Raw genomic sequence first — 17,811 nt, forward strand, 5'->3', positions numbered from 1 at the left:
TTGGTGCAGGTTTTATATTTTAATTTTTTTTTTAAATTTTTTTTTTTTAATTTTTAATTAAAGGAGATGGACAAAAATGTTTAGGACCTGTGCCCCAGAATGTACAGAGATGAAGTATATGTCGTTTAATAGGGCATATCTTCAATAATTAAGAATCGTAAGTTACATATAGCTATGCAGTCGTGGAATAAAGTTATAAAGAATTGAAACTCTTGATTTTTTCAATCAGTTTTCATCATGATTTTTACAATGTTGTGTGATAGCTGTCTGAATACTATATTATTATCTAATATTATATTTATTATAATTAGTGGAGCACTCGCATGGGGCTATACGACACCATAAAATAATAATACGAAGCAAACGAATACAGCGAACACAATATAAACAACGAGTACTTCGAGTGCATAAAATGTCATGTCAGTTTTGACGTTTGACGGATTCATTGAGTGTTGTTAGTAATAACTAATTCAAGTAAAACCTTTATGTAAATAAATTATTAAAATATAATATTGTCTGTGTACTTTCAGTTTTGATCTATAAAATCATTAAAATAAGGTTTGTTTGATGGATTACTTATCGTCAAAAATATATTTAAATAAATATATTGTAATTAATATTTTAATTGCTGTATTCGTTTAGTTATATTTCCTTTTAGCATTGATATTATTAAATGGCAACATTAAATATACTTTTTAAAGTGAAATTGAACGGATAAAATCGCTTAAAATTCTTTTATTTTTGTACTTTATTCAGAGACTGCTATGAAATATTATTAGATATCATCAATTCTTTATTTATAGCCGCAGAGAGTTTAATTTTATTAATTGTAATACTTTTAATTATGTACAGCTTGGGGCAAAATTTGTCCATCTCCTTTTTTATTTTTGTTAATACGAAAAAATGATATCTTTCAATATTTTCTTTCAGTGCGGTTTCATTTGAGACCCCATCCCAGTATATTTGCAGACCTCCGGTTAATCTCCCGCTTACGTTACTTTCACCGCCCATAACTTTAAAACGGCTCAACCGATTTTCATCAAACATGTCTAACAACACTCGCACATAAGTCCCCTTTAATACGAAAAAAACTAAATTGAAATCACTGCATCCGTTCGGGAGTTATGATGCCACAGACAGACAGACAGACAGACAGACAGACAGACAGACAGACAGACAGACACGTCAAACTTATAACACCCCTCTTTTTGCGTCGGGGGTTAAAAATACTAAAAATGAACCAACAAAGTAAAAAACTAAAAAGCAACAAATAACATTCTTATTATTCATAGTACCTATTCACTACCCACCCACCGACTGGTTGGAAGTCGGCGCCACAACATTAGCCAAATTTAACCTTCATAAGTATCTTATATTAAGCTGTTCAGAATTTTATTACAGATTATTTGTACAGGTCTATTAGCATTTACTTATATTTCGTTATGGCCATAACGATTGTTGCCGAGACGCAACTGGTGGCGGCTAGCGCTAGTAGCGCTGCCATTGTGCCAGTGTGCGTGCACTGTACCTGCGACTGTACACGGTACGCGACATGTGTACTTGTGACACTCAACCATGGATTGCAATGTTTTGCTCGAGTTTATCATCGATAGCGTCTATCAGATAGCTTTATCAGGTTGCTGACTAACCCACTAACTCTCGCAAGGACGCGTCATCGATTCTTAATACTTCGCATAGTTTGGATTTAATAAATACATAATTTATATTTATAACCAAGTGTAAGTAAGTGATAGGTAATAAATAGATTATACAGGCATTAGTACCATAGTAGTCATTTGTGAAGCTACGTCCGCGTCGGCAGTTTGTGTAGTCGTCTACAGACAGGTATAGGTCACGCTCGGGACTCGGGCTCGCTTGTACATATGTGTAGAAGGGACAACAATTGTAGTGTGCTCGGTTAGTGATCTCTGATCATCATCTCGGGTGTGTGTGGCACGGGCGCACGAGCCACGTGACACATTGCTTGCTCTATTGCCAGCGTGTAGGTGACGCAGGCGTGTAATCGACAATTTAAGAAATTTTAAGTTATTCAAATGCCAAGCAAGGTCATTTAGTTCTGCAGAGACAAATGTCAACAAGCAAGGACACCTCCAACTGGATATCTGTATTGGTGGCAACGTGATACAAACTAGCACGTGGCTCGCGTAGTGCCGTGATATTTATTCAATACTGGTATTTATAACAATCATGAGTGTTCGGGAGTCCCATGAATATAAAAACAAGTAAACAGTTTGAATGTTTTTAGCAAAGCACTAAGCAACTAGTTTCTAGTGTTCAGTAACGGTCGGGGTCGGGACCCACATAAGATAAGAAGGGACCTTTGCTTGAGGGGGTAAAATCCCGAGTTGGCTGTTACTGTCTACTATTCAGGCTGTTACTGACCAAACTATCCCGTTCCCGCCCTGCGTCGTCTAAAATCGTCCAAAGCCCCGGTTGGGCATCGGCCTTACTCATTTGTGGCCGCGGTTGGGTGTGAGCAGGTCGGTCCGCTTATTCTCGTGCTTCGCCTTCGCTTTTGCTAGAATGACTGCTCCACACCATGACCTGAACCAAAGCCAGATGGCGCCGATTACTTCCTGAGAACACGCGCGTGCATAGATAACAGAGAACACACCGCCAATGTATGCTCCACCGAGTCCTCCGGAAGGTCCACTAGGCGCTCCCGGGGGCGGTAACCACCTGCGTCAAGCGAAAGGTAAGGACGCCGCGCCACGACGTCTCTCAAGCCACTCCTCAAAGAGGTGACTTACTGTTGCGTTTTCAGTGAGCCCAGTCCTCGGTCAAGTTGCGACAGTCGTTGCTTCCTGTCCACCACGAGATTATGCACCAGATCCCATGGATATCGTGGATACCCACGATCATCCGTTTAGTCACAACCCTCTGGGACGTCACCAGAGCGCCAGCTGGCCACCGCTTCAGATATGAATGGGACCTGACAGTTACAAGTCGCCCTAATGTTGAACTAAACTTGTTTTGCACTTTTCAGTGTTTATTTAAAGTAATTATATAAATCTCCTGTCGTAAATAAATGTGTGAATAATCCGCAGTACGCACTACTAGCCGAGGTAACGGCGCGCGTGTGACGCGTCCGCGCTGACCTCTGATCTTTCGTCACAGTGCGCCATGCAGCATGCGCCAGCGCCACGTCATGTCATACCTACTCTCCGGTTTCACTTTTATCTAAAATAACAAAACTTTTTGTAATGTCGCGTTATATAAGAAAGGCAACCGCCAATGTCAAATGAAGTTCACTCGCCTAAATCTGCGAAAACTAAAAAATCAACGTAAAAAAGCGTGAAACAACGCTTGTGTTATGTTCCCCTTTTGTGTAATTACCGGAGGTCCAAACCCTCCCCTTCCCAAATCCCCTTTTTGTGGGGGCGGGGGGAAATCATTCAATAACTTTTGAGTTAGATCTTACTGACTAAAAACCACTCCGTTCCTACTCTTACCCTAGAAACGATCTGTTCTATAACCCCATACGAGAATTTGCTGGTACTTATTAATTTGGACATGTTGAGTTTGGCAGTTTGTTGGAAAGTTTTCACGGAATAATGTTACCTCGTAGCGTGTAATATTTATGTGTAACTTGTAACACTAGTTCACAAAAAACATTTCTTTTTATATAATATGTTAAAACTAGCTTTTTAGAAAACCGCTGCGGTTATGGTCGTAGGCGGCCGGAGCCGGAGCCTAAACTATTCTTACACTGCCCTATGATGTCTGGTTACGTCTTACAGCGCACTGTGAAACAGTACGATTTAGGCTTTTTGTCCACGACGCATCATTTGACGAATTCACGCAACCTATAAATGACAAATGTTTGCATCTTACTCAGAAACATAAAAGCTATCCACCAAGCGGCAATGTTAAATCCACCTGTACATAACGATGTACTCGTCAAACGAAGTGTCGTGGACAGCAGGCCCTAAAAGTTCATAATGTGATTTGTAAATCAATTTAACGGCAGTACATACATATTGCTCGTATTATTAGAAATGTGATTATACCGAATTGGTTTGAGTTGTCGATACGATTTTTTTTGAGGGGGACAATCATCCTTTGCCTTCGCCCGCCTTGGGCGCGGCGAGAGGGAGTGTCTGACTCTTACTGACTTATAACCACCCCGTTCCTATAACTACTTTTCGAGCCGGAGCCCCAGAAACCTGCTAGATAGTCGGCGACTCCTAACGGTTTACACGGTTCAGCATCAGACTTACTAGGCTCCAGCTGTGGTGGTCCGATTAGGTACTCACGGGTCTTTTTCTGGTCGGGCGGCGAACCACCCTCGCTCGCCGTCTACAGACACGCACTTACGGTGGCCGGAGTGGAATGTCTCCCGCGATGGCTGGGGCGTTGTCGATACGATGCACAGTAATTTACAAGTATATTCTTTGGATTGATGCTGCGCCGCGAGACGCATCCCAAGGTCGCGAGGCGTATCGTAAAGTCGTTGACAACACGAGGCCATGCACAGGTGGGTTACCGGGCAACTGGCTCGAAGCAGGAGTAGGCACGGTGTGGTTTTTAGTCAGTTAAAGTCCCTCTCGTCTCCCTCCCTTATTAAAAAAATCTTTCTGCGTTATTGTGTACAAATTAAAGTTATTTTTTGAGTCGCACATTTAAAGTGTGTGTGCAGCGTCGCGTTTCGGTGTGAGTCGAGTATAACACGCGCAGGAAAAGAGCGGCGCGTGGCGGTGTGGCGGTGTGGCGGCTCTCACACTCACAGCACTCTGCTCTGAGAATATACTTTTTTGACAGCCTACCTTCATTGTCGGAGAGCTGCTGATTAGTTTTTGTTACAGTTAGAAAGCAACGACACTGTTATATTATGAGACCTGTGTTATGGCATGGCGGTCGTGGCGGTCATACACGGGACGAGTTCGCACGGTACTTTAACTTTACATGCATAACTTAACATAACCGAATAGGGTATTAGACAGGGAGTGAACATTTAAAATTCAGTTATACCTTGTGCGCTGTAACATGGTGCGGCTGACAGATTCAGTAACGTTTCGTATCACTCTTGAAAGTTGCTGCGATTTAAAAATTATGCCTTAGTATTTTAACTGTATCACATTCGTATTATGTTAAATCATTCGGAAGCGTAGTTAATTAAATTAAAACCAACCGGAATGTTCTAGTCTTTAAATAAAATCTAATGAAATGAAAAATAAAGTAAAGTGTTATGCGTATAACGTAAAGCCATAGTCGTGTTTAGTGATGGGATGTACTGCTACGATGGATAGGTAGTCGATGTTTTTTTAGAATAAAAAAGGAAAATCGTGCGTCGTTCAATTATCACTCTTAAAAAACCTTTAATTATGTGGGTGAATCTACTGTAGACGCGGCTCTCTCTGCCCGAACCACAATGACTTTATCTGAGCACAAATATGCAGTAGACATTTCCGGCGCCTTTGATAATGCGTGGTGGTACTTAATCTGAAAGATCGTGGTTGCTTTAGTAACATATACAAACTAATATACACTTATATTTTTCACGGCTCTGTAAAACTAAAACTCTGAAACACCTCAGAGCTCGGTCATAAAATATTTATTTTGACAAGTATAAACACGTAGTTACACTGCACAACTAAATAACACACACATTTAATAAATAAATTGAAGAGAATTAAATGTATGCTGCGAGTATCGATAGCGATAAAAAAAGATTTTTCTAATGTCCATCCCTAAAGAGAGACGTCAACGTCATACTGGCATCTGTCAGCCGCACCATGTTACAGCGCACAAGGTATAGTACGTCAATTAGATAATTAAAAAATATTACACACGTATTATTTTATTTTGTCATATAAGGATAGATAAAGCGGAGTTAAGTTTAGGAGAGGTCGTTACGTCACGTAACCCTATAAAATGTAGTAAATCGTGACGACGTGACGTCACACGATATTTCAAATCAATGTATTGTCGAGAGTATTTAATTTTGACATTACACTATAATTTAGGATACTATGATATTGTATTGTACTGGCGATTGTACATTTTATAATACTACATGTAAATATGTATCAACAAATATAATGTCTTATTTCCTACATAGAATACCATGTGAAGCAAGACTGACTGCTTGGCACGTAGCTCGACATGGAGGTACTAGGTACTAGGTATGTATTGCTGCAGGAAAAGCTAATATTATTATGATGAGTAATGCGGCAGCGGATCACAAACAACGGTCTACTTAATAGAGGTCACGGCGGTGCGTGTGGCAGCGAATGAAAATATTAGCACGCGACTGATTGCCTCGGTCAATGTTTGCTCCACAAATACTTGCGCCACGCACTCTCTGCCTCCAGCCCGACACAACTACACACACGGGGCAATATATATAATATTAAATTTAAAAAAATGCGAAATTCATGGTTCAGAACTTAGTACTTCCTATGATTTGTTTTGATTGTAGCGGTCGCGGTGGTATTTGATGGTGTTACCACGCTTGGATCCAATTAAGCATTGATAATATATAAGATATTGAAACTTTGATGAACTGAATGAAAAAAAAAATGCGGCTACTGGTTTATTGTAATTTTTGTCCTGTAATTGGTCTAAAACTGGCGAAGTGCTATTCGTATTTGTCATATACAAAAGATGCAGTAAAAGTAGTTAGAAGGTCTTGTAAAGGGGACACCTGTCGTAGATTACAAGAAAGTGCATAAACATTAAAACAACAAGTAAGACAAGCTTAGGACCAACGCCAAATACGTGGATAACTTCATAAAAGTGCTCTCTTATTGGAATTGATGTTCATCGGGCCAGCAAATTACTGCAGCTCAAAATAAAGATTTCCATCAGAAAAATAACTGGAATTCGTATCCGCAAAAGAAATAACAAAATTGTCCGTACAATGTAAATAGCCTAATAAGTGAAGCACAAGCCAGGCCGCAGCGTTTGTTCACTACAGCCGGCATGGTGGTGCACAGCGCGGCTGCTGGCCGGCTGCAGGCTGCTGTTACCGGGCCCGGGCCCTACCTATATGCGACACAGCTAATAACGTGTTTATTCTATTTACACATTACACGTTTTATAGGGTTAAGTTTAGAAATACGTCACTATTCATTGAGGTAGACTAGTACCCCAATGACTAGTACCCCAATGATGACGGCTTGCCAATGCGTGACTGTGGTAGCGGTATAGGATTCCATTTTACTTCCTTCCCCTTCCCTAACTCACTCAACAACATGCCAAGGTCAAAAAAGAAAAGAGCAAAACAGCGGCTGCACTCCCTCTCACTTAAAGTGCACCTTAGTAACATACGAGGTCTGCACACAAATCTCGCAGCAGTCCACTTTCATCTTGAGACTGAAAAACCTTCTCTCTTTTTTATCTCAGAGACGCAAATTAAAAGTCCGTCAGACGTATCGTACCTATCATACCCAGGGTTTATCCTGGAGCACAATTTTAAACCGCACGCAGGTGTGTGTTTTTACGCTCGGGACGATATATGCTATCGGCGTCTCCGCGACCTTGAGGATTCCAGATTCTCAACGCTTTGGGCTCTAGTGGACACAGGCATGGATAAAATTATCTATGCATGTGTTTACCGTTCGCACAGTGGGGATCAGGAGACGACCAGGCTCACACAGTACCTCAGTGAGGCGGCAGATGCGGCTCAGCAGAGGTACCCTTCCGCTCAATTGGTGTTACTGGGGGATTTTAATGCCCACCATCAGGAGTGGCTCTTCCCATACCAGTTCACAGACCACGCTGGCCGAGAGATGCGAAAGCTTTCGCTTACGCTAAATCTTACCCAGCTGGTCCAGGGAGCTACGAGGGTGCCGGATGTTGAATCGCACACAGCCAATTGCTTGGACCTTCTGCTGACAACAGATCCAGATCGCTACTCAGTGTCGATATCATCACCGTTAGGTAGTTCCGACCACTGTCTGGTGAAATCAGTATCAGTCTACTCTCCGCCCGATCCCTGCCCTAGAGGCACCAGGCGGGTATGGCGATATAGGTCAGCAGACTGGGACGGCATGCGATCGTTCTTCGCTTGTTATCCTTGGCAGCCTACTTGCTTTTCTTCAAATGATCCATCGTCGTGCGCAGGTGCTGTGACGGATGTGCTGCGGCGGGGGATGGAGTACTATATCCCATTCTCTGACGTAGCAGTGTCTGACCAAGCTCGCCCTTGGTTTGGTCCGGAATGTGTTCGCGCTAACACGCTTATGCAAGCGGCATACCGGGCATGGGCCGACGCTCGTATGCACAAGGCGGGCGACGTGAGTCAAAAGAAGAGGGCTTTCAATAGTGCTGCCAAGTCCTGCAAAAAGGTGATGAGGAGGTCTCGGTTCGACCACATTAGCCACATCGGGAACAAACTAGCCTCATACCCTGCCGGTAGTAAGGCGTTTTGGACCCTGGCTAAGTCGGTTGAATCGAACTTCTGCCGTCCCTCACTACCGCCGCTGATTAAACCCGATGGGTCGCTGGCACATACTGCCGAAGAGAAGGCAAATTTGTTTGCTTCCCTCTTTGCAGAATCTTCGCGTCTAGATCCTGGTGACGCGCGACCCCCAGCCTGTCCTGATGGATGTGGGTCGAGTATGTTGGATATTCGCATCCATCAGAAGGACGTCCGTAGGGTGTTGCGTAACCTAGACGTGAACAAGGCGAGCGGTCCGGATGGGATACCAGCGATTGTTTTGCGGACATGTGCGCCTGAACTGTCTCCGATCCTGACACGCCTGTTTAGGCTATCTCTTGAGGCTGGTAAGGTGCCGAAGGTATGGAAGCTGGCTAACGTACAGCCCGTTCCCAAAAAGGGTAGTCGTGCTGACCCAGCCAACTATAGACCAATTTCAGTAACGTCCATTCTATGTAAGACAATGGAACGTGTACTGAATACTAAACTCCTGGCATACCTAGAAACTAACGACATCTTAAGTGACCGACAATACGGCTTTCGCCGAAACCGGTCAACTGGAGATCTTCTAGCGTATGCCACCTACATCTGGAGTGAGGCCATTGAGAGGCACGGGGAGGCGCTTGCCGTTTCCCTCGACATCTCGAAGGCTTTTGATAGGGTCTGGCATCATAGCCTTGTTGGTAAGCTTCCCTCCTTCGGCCTGCCTGCTGGTCTGTGTGCTTGGATAGCAGACTTCCTGAGCGACCGATCCATCCAAGTGGTCATCAATGGCTCCTCGTCTGATGAAATGGCTATCAATGCCGGAGTTCCTCAGGGGTCAGTGCTCTCGGCTACATTGTTCTTGTTGCACATAAATGATCTGCTTAAGCCCGGTACCTTTGGGTATGCAGACGACAGTACTGTTGCTGAGAGATACACGTCCAGCGCACGAGCTAGTGGGTCACAAATCCAGTCTCTTCGAGAGGCTATGGTGGGGCGCTTGAACTCTTCCTTGGAGGCGGTATCCGCATGGGGCAATGCCAATTTGGTTGAGTTCAATGCTGCTAAGACCCAGGCGTGTCTATTTTCCGCTAAAAGGAGCCAATTCAGCCCTGCTCCTACTTTCCGAGGTGCAGCCGTGCCAATAACCGACCGTCTGGATATTCTTGGTGTTACGCTAACGTCTACCCTCAACTTTGGGCCATTCATTGAAGCAAAAGCCCATCTTGCTGCAAAAAAACTGGGAATCCTCGCAAAGGTCAGACAATACTTCACGCAGGAACAGCTGCTCAAACTTTATCAGGCGCAAGTTCGATCATGCATGGAGTATTGCTCTCATCTTTGGGACGGATCAGCCCGATACCAGCTTGATGCACTCGAGGCAATCGAGAGACGAGCCAAGAGGATCATTGGCAATGACGCACTTGTCGAGTCGAAACTCCAAAGTCTAGAGCACCGACGCCGAGTGGCTAGCCTGTCGGTTTTCTATCGGCTGCATTTCGGGGAGTGTGCGTCGGAATTGCACAATTTAATTCCGCCTAGCCCGTTCCATCATCGGACAACCAGACGTACGGCAACGCGTCATCGTTACATGGTGGATATCCCATCTATACGCACAAAACGTTTTGGGAGTACATTCATTATACGTACAGCTAAGGAATGGAATTCCCTGCCGGAGTCTGTGTTTCCCGAGAGCTACAACCCTGGAATATTTAAATCAAGAGTGAATAGGTTCCTTCTAGGTAAGCGCGCTCCATCGTCGACCGCATCGTCGCTTCCCATCAGGTGAGATAGTGGTCAAGCGTGAACCTATAGTTAATAAAAAAAAAAAAAAAAAAAAAGGACATAGTCTACAAACGTAACATTTCACAGGTTTAATTTTCTTGCCCAGTCCAGAAGCAGAATTGGACAACCCGCCACGGTAGGCGGAAAGATTAGAAAGGTAAAGCTAGTAGCAGCACAGGGGGTCTCCGTGTATTACTGCGGGAGCGATATCCCACCTCCCAATTATTCCGTTCTCTCTATTTCATAGCAATTCCACAAGTGTGACATACCTCTACACTGTTAATGTATTTGAGTACAAAAGAAGTAATACCAAGATTAAGGTGATGCTGGAACCTCAACTCTAGTTTGGCGAAAGTATATTTGTATATCTTATCTTACATCATACTGCGATCCTCAAAAATGAAAGTTGACGATCGACGTCAGCGTTAGAACATTGGAAAGCAATAAAGTTTAGTAATGATTACGACAACCAGCGCTGGTCGCATCGTGGGCATGCGGTGAAAGCTGAGCCGACGCGGGTCAGCGCTCAGCACTCGTGTGCCCAGCTGTGTCAGCGCGCGACCGGCCCCGGGCGGGGCTTCGGAAGTTCACAGGCAAGCAAACGCAGTTCTACGCGTCGATGCGACTCGGGTCACTTTCGAACCGATGCCATCTTGATGAAATCGAGAGTGGCATTCGATTCGGGCATCGAACGAATGCGCGCCGCGGCCGCGGGCGCTGTTTTCACCTGTGAGACGAAACGTGCGCGCTCAAAGCTGACGCTCCCACATAGCATAAGATATTGCGTTATCACTTTCACCGTTTGTAGAAAATCATTTATATTTGCATACCGAACAGTTGCGTCATGGACGAACAGGTTAAGGTAACTGTTGTACAAGTGCGAGGTCACAGCACGAGCGCGCCGCGCGCCGCTCGGCCGTGCAAGTATCTACTGCAGCCCGCGTCACGCGGCGCGCCGCGCGCACCCGGCGGCGGCCACACTGCGAGGTACGAGCACATCTTGTGCGCCACCTTCTAGCGCCCGTCCAACCGACACGATTGTTGTCTAAATATGGACATGTTATTGGCGTACAATCTATCATAGATGGAGTCGACATTAACGTATTGCATGCACTACGAGTATAACACGGGTCTACTATGAACCGAGATAAGGCGGCATAAACATTCGAGCCCACAGCGTACTGCAACATAACGTGTCTGCTATACCAACGACTAGAAATACTTAATAAGTGGCTATTGTCATAAACCAGACAGCATCCGAGTCCTAAGAAAATTTAAGTTTGTTTAACCGTTCGTTATACCCGAGAATCTAATGTATCGGAAATATTAGGGACCGAAACAGCATGTTAACATGTTACGCCTGGTACATTTAGGAATAGAAATAACTAACCTTGATCCGGTTCCGCCTGTTGGCGCGCAGGATGATGCCGTCGTTCTCGATGTAGTCGGGTACTTCCTTGCGGTTGGAGAAGTTGAAGACCACCGAGGTGGAGGCGGGCGGCGGGCCGCGGCCGCGCCGCGCCTGCGCCGGGCTGCCGCGCGCCCACGCCGCGCCGCCGCCCGCCGCCGCCTTCTCGGGGCTCTTCTTGTCCGCCGACCCGCTCCAGGCGCGCTCGATGCCCGCTGCACCAATACGTGACGTAGTCACTTTATTTTCTGGCGCACCTTCGGCCTCCAAGTGTCCGTTTATTAGTTGCGGAGTGATTGTTTCAGGCAGCTTCGGTTTCGTTTCTGGGCTAGGACTGCGTTCAATGAAGGAGGGTGCGGGAGGCGTGGACGAGCGGAAGGACTCGGGGGGTGGTCGTGGAATTGGTTCCACTAGCGCTGCTGGTGGAGGTTCCCGTCTTTCGGTGCGGCCTGGCGGCTGTTCGCTGTCTGCAGGCGGCGGTGGGGAGGGTGACACCAATCTAGTAGTACGCTCGGTGCTCTTTTCGTCAATATCTTCGACTGATTCATCGGTAGCAGAGTCAGTAGCACGAGCTGGCATCGGGCGAATTACCCCTACACGACGTGCACGGCCCACGAGAACTTGATTAGTAGCAGCGAGCGGAGGCAAATGTGAGGCCGCTCGAGGTACTTCGAACGCATAACGGACGGTGGAGCCGGCGCGGGCGATGCCGTCGAGAGCAGCGCGGGATACAGGGCGGGAGCCCGAGGGTGGCAGCGCATTCTCTGTGTCTTCATTATTGGCGACCGGAACAGGCACAGGCGACATGGCTTCTGTCGCGGGCAGTGGACTAGGCGTTCGGGGGCTGAGTGGTGCATCTGATGATTCGCGAGGTTCGGGCGTAGAAGTCCGTGGCCCTTCGAGGCCACGCAGCACCGCAGAGATGCGGACAGCGGGCGGAGCTCGGCGCGTTGGCGCGCTTTCGAATTTCCGTAGGGTCGAGCGAACTACGTCGGGAGGAGGTCGTTCCGTCTCCCGTAACAATGGGGTAGGTCGTCGGGGAGGGCGCGCGGTGCGAGGCTGCGCAGGCGGCCGCGGCGCAAGAGGCGGCGGTGGTGAAGGCGATGGTGCTCGGGGCTCCTCTCGGGAATCTAGGCGACTCAATGCGTCTACAGAGCGCGCTCGTTTTACGGAGTCGCGACGCGTGGAAGGTATCAAGGGCGCTGGTGGTACTGCCATGGACGCCGGACGCGGAGGCCGTAAGTTGTTACGAGGCGCAGGCGCAGGCGGTGGTCGATCATCCAACAAATGCTCGAGGGAGGTAGCGCGTCGCAACACTGAAGGGCGGCGGCGCGGGGCGTCCCGCAGCGCTAAGCTCAGGTAGCGCGATTGAAGACGTTTTACAATGCCAGGTCCGTAGCGAAGTTCCTCGTCTTCCTCGTCGTGCGGCGGCGGCGGGGGCGGCGGCGGCGGCTGCGGCGGCGGCTGCGCTGGCCGGCTGCGGGCGGCCGCGCGCCGCTGCAGGAGCTCGCGCTTCCATTGCGGTAGTGCTCCGTTCGACATGCCTGCGTACACGGAGCCAGGTTAGACAAGTGCGTGTTAATCATATAACTAGCATAATAACTATGTCAAAAGTAGTCGAGTAGAGAAATATAAATCAGATCAGAATCAAAATGTGTGACCTTCGCAAGCGACAGCGCTACCGTGTGACGTCACATCGCTGTTAAGAGCTCATAATTATACGTAAGGTATGTACGTCCTAGATACATTACTATAGAATATCGTTTTTGATAACTTTCTTTTTTTTGTTTTCTTCTGTGTCATGAGTGCGTTTAGTTACAAACACAATTCCACATACACCTGACATCCAGGCCCGAAACAACAATTTGTGGATCACACAACAACTAGCTACTCCGTGCGGGAATCGAAACCGCTACCCGTTGCACGACAGGCCGGTTGCCCAGCTACCGCACCAATCGTGCAGTCAAATAAAGTGTTTAAATATGTGCAACTAAACAGGTTACCGGCCTATACAATAACCTATCTGGTTCACCACTTTTAGACTTTTAGACGGCCTCTCAGGCCGGCAACATATTTTACCTTTAATTAATTTGTATGTCGTATTATATATTTCATAACGTCAATACAAAAAAGTCGACGCTGGGTGGGCAGCGCACGTTCCTTTTAAGCGATGAGACGTCAAAACAAAAGCGCACATGTTTAAAGGTACGCGACCACAGGCCGGGACAGGCTCGCATCGTACGCAACGGATTTTAGTTTGTCTTGTATATAAACTCATACAGCTGCGTCCACTGCTCCCCATCGTACGGACCGCATCATCAGCAATGCCTACATGCGATGCGTACTGATACGTCATACGGAATGCGTACGATGCGGGCCTGTGGACGCTTACCTTAAAATTCACTTGAATTAGAAAAGTAATCAAACTAACATTAAATCCTCGGCAGATTTACATGAAAGAAAAACTGCTATTATTGTTATCGCGCATTGGACGCGTTCAATCGTAGTATTTCAAGTATTGTGAAAATGCAGTACATCACTTACAAGTACCCCATACAATTTTATAGACTCATAACAGAATTAGTATTTTTTTATGGAATAGGTGGCAAACGTAACGTGATGCTAAGCGATCAGCGCCGCCCATGGACACCCGCAACACCAGAGAAGTCACAGGTAAGTTGCCGGCTTTTTAAAAATGAGCAAATAGGAACTTAAATGAATTAAATAACTGTACCAGGAAGAGCAAACTTGGTTCTTGTCTACATATCCTTTGTGATGAATGATACAATGTTTCGACCATTAACTATGGAGAAAAAGAGTGAGCACAAGTTCAAATATTATCTAGTATTTAAAATATCTATGATGCCTTGTCTTGTTGGGAAAGACATTGATATAAAAGTAATCAACTTTGTATTTTAATGCACTGCACAATCTGTGTGCAACCTGCCAGTGACTACACTGGACAACATCCTTAACCTGATCAAGTCAAGTATAGAGAACTTGCAATATTTAAGTCTGCAGGAATGGAATTCTAGGTTAAATAAGATAGGTAGGTCAAAGATTCATAATGTAATAAAAATAGTAATTACCTATAGGTATGTATGAATCACATTAAAGTATAAGTTAGAAATACACCATCCCAGGTAATATTAGTTACAACAAACAAGACAGTAAGTTGTCACCTCTTCACTTGACCCTTGCAACTGGAGCTGCAAGAGCCGTAGCTTTTGCCGATGCTGGGTACAGCCAACGTCATAATGCTAGTTACTTAACTAATCTTCTTGAAACATCTTAGATATGAGGATGGAGGACATAGACTACCATTTCAACACAGGGAAATCTGCAGGTAAAAGCTACCATACACATTAACCTTGCAAGCATGCTAAATGAGGCTGTATAGCTGAGTTGTAGATATGTATACTGATAACTGTTCAGCTTTATTGCATACATGTTAGAGCATGCCTGTCAGCTACACATGCAAGGTCAGTACCATCATGCAAACCCTAACATGTATGGCTGCCATTACAGAGATGTACTTAATATGAACAAAACAGGTATCTGTTGTGATTGGCCAGTGGTGGAGCTGGCTCGTACGACCACTAAACTAACATCACTGTAATCACAATCAAAGCTCACAGGAAATACAAGTTCATTTATTGCCTACCACAGCTACTTATTATCATATTTGTTATTGTATGTTTTACATGTATACAATAGTAGGTATATAGCCATTTAACAATGCTTCCATGTCATTAACTTACTTCAAATTTTCCTTATTAAATGACCATATAACCTATTTATAACAAGTTATATCAATTTATACTATAGTTTCCCTATGAACTGCCCTACAGCTAGAGCAGACTCCATTTTACATTTATTTACACAAATAATATTGTACCTATGTCTTCAGTTACCTGTAAGTGTTTAATATAATAAATAAGCGGTTTGTCGAAGCTCCACAGAATGTGAACTGCCTTTGTGTAGTTATTGGGTCAAATAAGCAATTTAATTGTTATATTGCACAATATGAAGGCACAGCAGTAATGCTCAATCAGGCTGTTGTGTTAGAAAGTTACTGTTTCATGACGACTGTCACACTTACCAAAGTCCTGAGAGGACTCCAGGATGGTTTCCACCATCATCTTGAGGCAGCCGCACCAATTTTAAGCCACTGAATGCAAATGCAAAATAAAATGTTAAGCTTCATGAATAGCTTGATCAAAGACAATAAAACAATGTAGTTAAATAAAGGACAAGGGTTCTTTAGTAGGCTAACTTGTACAGTTAGAGGAGAACAAATTCTGGCACCAAATCATATCTCAATGAATACTTGTACACAGTGACAGACAGTGACACCCCCCTATAGCTGCATTTCCTGACTGATCATAGTTTCATTGACTTTATATCTTTTACAACAAAATCTAATTTGCTGTTCCACTAGTCAGATCACTCACAAAATAATTATTATGCTGTGTTCTTAATACTCCATGTTAGATTATTTATAACTAATACAACTGGCAAGCTCAAAAATATACCTGTCTTTTGTAAAAAATCAAAATGTATGCAGTATCAAGGTGGAGAAATTAATTTAATTTAAAATATACAGTTGTCCCTGTCTCATTCACTTAAAGTAGGGTACACATTTTATGCAGAATACATGGTCTATCAAAAAATTACATCCTTTTGTAATACTTAAGCAAAATTAAAGTTTTCTAGCAATAAGACTGGCACAGGGTGTACTCTTTCATGGATAACACACAGGTCACCATAATTGGAAAAGGGTAAGACTTTGATTTTTGTAATATTTTTCTGATAACTCTTGGAACCTTGCTGAGTACCTGGTGCAATTTGACATCAATTTCAAGGACACCTGTATACTTAATATTTAGATTTGGGTAATGTTAGTGAGTAACATAGATGATGGAGAGGGCAATGCAAGCCATTACATATATAAAGCACTACACAAACTTCTAGTTGACACTAAATGAACAAAATTCATTCATATTGGAATGTCACAGTGTAACTTTGTAGGTAAAGTACAACATGTCAGTAGTTTTTTTCAGTCAGTAATAATGTTAAGTACTGCTTGGCATAACTTGGTAAAACTGGAGCTTGCCACTCCCTGGACCAAGGAGACTATTTCACTCACTTTACTGTTTATACAATAATTATAAACCGAATACATATTGATTGTTTAGTCACAGCCAACTACTGTAAGACTGCAGAAATACGAGCTGCAAGTACTACAGAACACAGCTGTGGCGGCGTGCACTGCTCGTCGGCGGCGTCGATGACCCCGCGATCTAACTAGCGTCTGTCTAACTGTAGTTGCCACTGCTTGGCGGGTGTACTCCGCGCACCAGCCGACGTGTTGCAGCAAACATTAAGCTGGTGTGAGCTTCACACCATTACTAGCATCAAGTATCATACGGGCATCATAAATCCACTACCGGTGTATTGCTTTATTTCATGCTTTGTATACTCAATAAAAGATCTTACCTGTTAAAAATCCATCGACGGCGGCATATCCAATAATATTGTTCTAGGAGTAACTTTATCAACTGTTCAGAGCGGTACCATTATGTGAAATAAATGGATATGCTATGACGATCAACGTTCCATGTATAAGATCACCCACGACGACAAATCGAGAATCACTTGAACAGAATTATCACAAACACATTTTATATGTACTTTGTACTTTAAAATATCACACAAACTCACTTAAACGATCTAGGCAAGTAAAGGAATTCCTTATACAATTTGATAAAAAAATATTGGTCTTTCATCGGACATACTACAATCTACAATGTAAAGTTGATTCACTGAATTGATCACAGAACACACAAACGCGACACATTATTAAATTCCTGATTCCTGAACGGAACTGACCGACTCAGACCCAACCAGTCACCGAGTTTACTGACATCAGTGACATCTGACATGATGACAATTGAGACTGAGACGCCATAGACTATACTGTGTTCATGGTGTGTCTGTGGCCTATCATATAGCGGCCTTAGATTAAATAAATCGATGATATTACAATACAAAACGTTATATATTATCTTAGTAAAATGTCTTTGATATAAATCTGAATAAGAATCTGACGTGATGACAGCTCATTGACTTATGTTATATAGATTTGAAATGATTGTCTGTGGTCAGTATGTATGTTAGGTGACTCGGTTGCCATCAAGAAAAAAAAACATCTGCCATTTTTCGGTTTGAC

The 17,811-nt window shown here is 44.3% G+C and overlaps 1 protein-coding gene across 2 annotated transcripts in view; it reads right to left on the reverse strand.

Moving 5' to 3' along the window:
• Positions 1 to 17,507, reverse strand: part of LOC118262579 (ras-associated and pleckstrin homology domains-containing protein 1) — a 28,602-nt gene extending 11,095 nt beyond the window's left edge. The window contains exons 1-3 of one of the 2 annotated variants that reach the window (XM_035574079.2): positions 17,079 to 17,507; positions 15,682 to 15,750; positions 11,562 to 13,123 (exon numbers count right to left, since the gene is read on the reverse strand). In XM_035574079.2, coding sequence (XP_035429972.2) covers positions 11,562 to 13,123; positions 15,682 to 15,721 — 1,602 coding nt within the window. In that variant the 5' untranslated portion in view covers positions 15,722 to 15,750; positions 17,079 to 17,507. The remainder of the gene's footprint in view (positions 1 to 11,561; positions 13,124 to 15,681; positions 15,751 to 17,078) is intronic. The other variant, XM_035574081.2, reaches the window with a different exon arrangement.
• Between the last annotated feature and the right edge of the window lie 304 nt (positions 17,508 to 17,811).

This window comes from Spodoptera frugiperda, chromosome 12, assembly GCF_023101765.2.
Source record: "Spodoptera frugiperda isolate SF20-4 chromosome 12, AGI-APGP_CSIRO_Sfru_2.0, whole genome shotgun sequence".
Lineage (NCBI taxonomy): Eukaryota > Metazoa > Arthropoda > Insecta > Lepidoptera > Noctuidae > Spodoptera > Spodoptera frugiperda.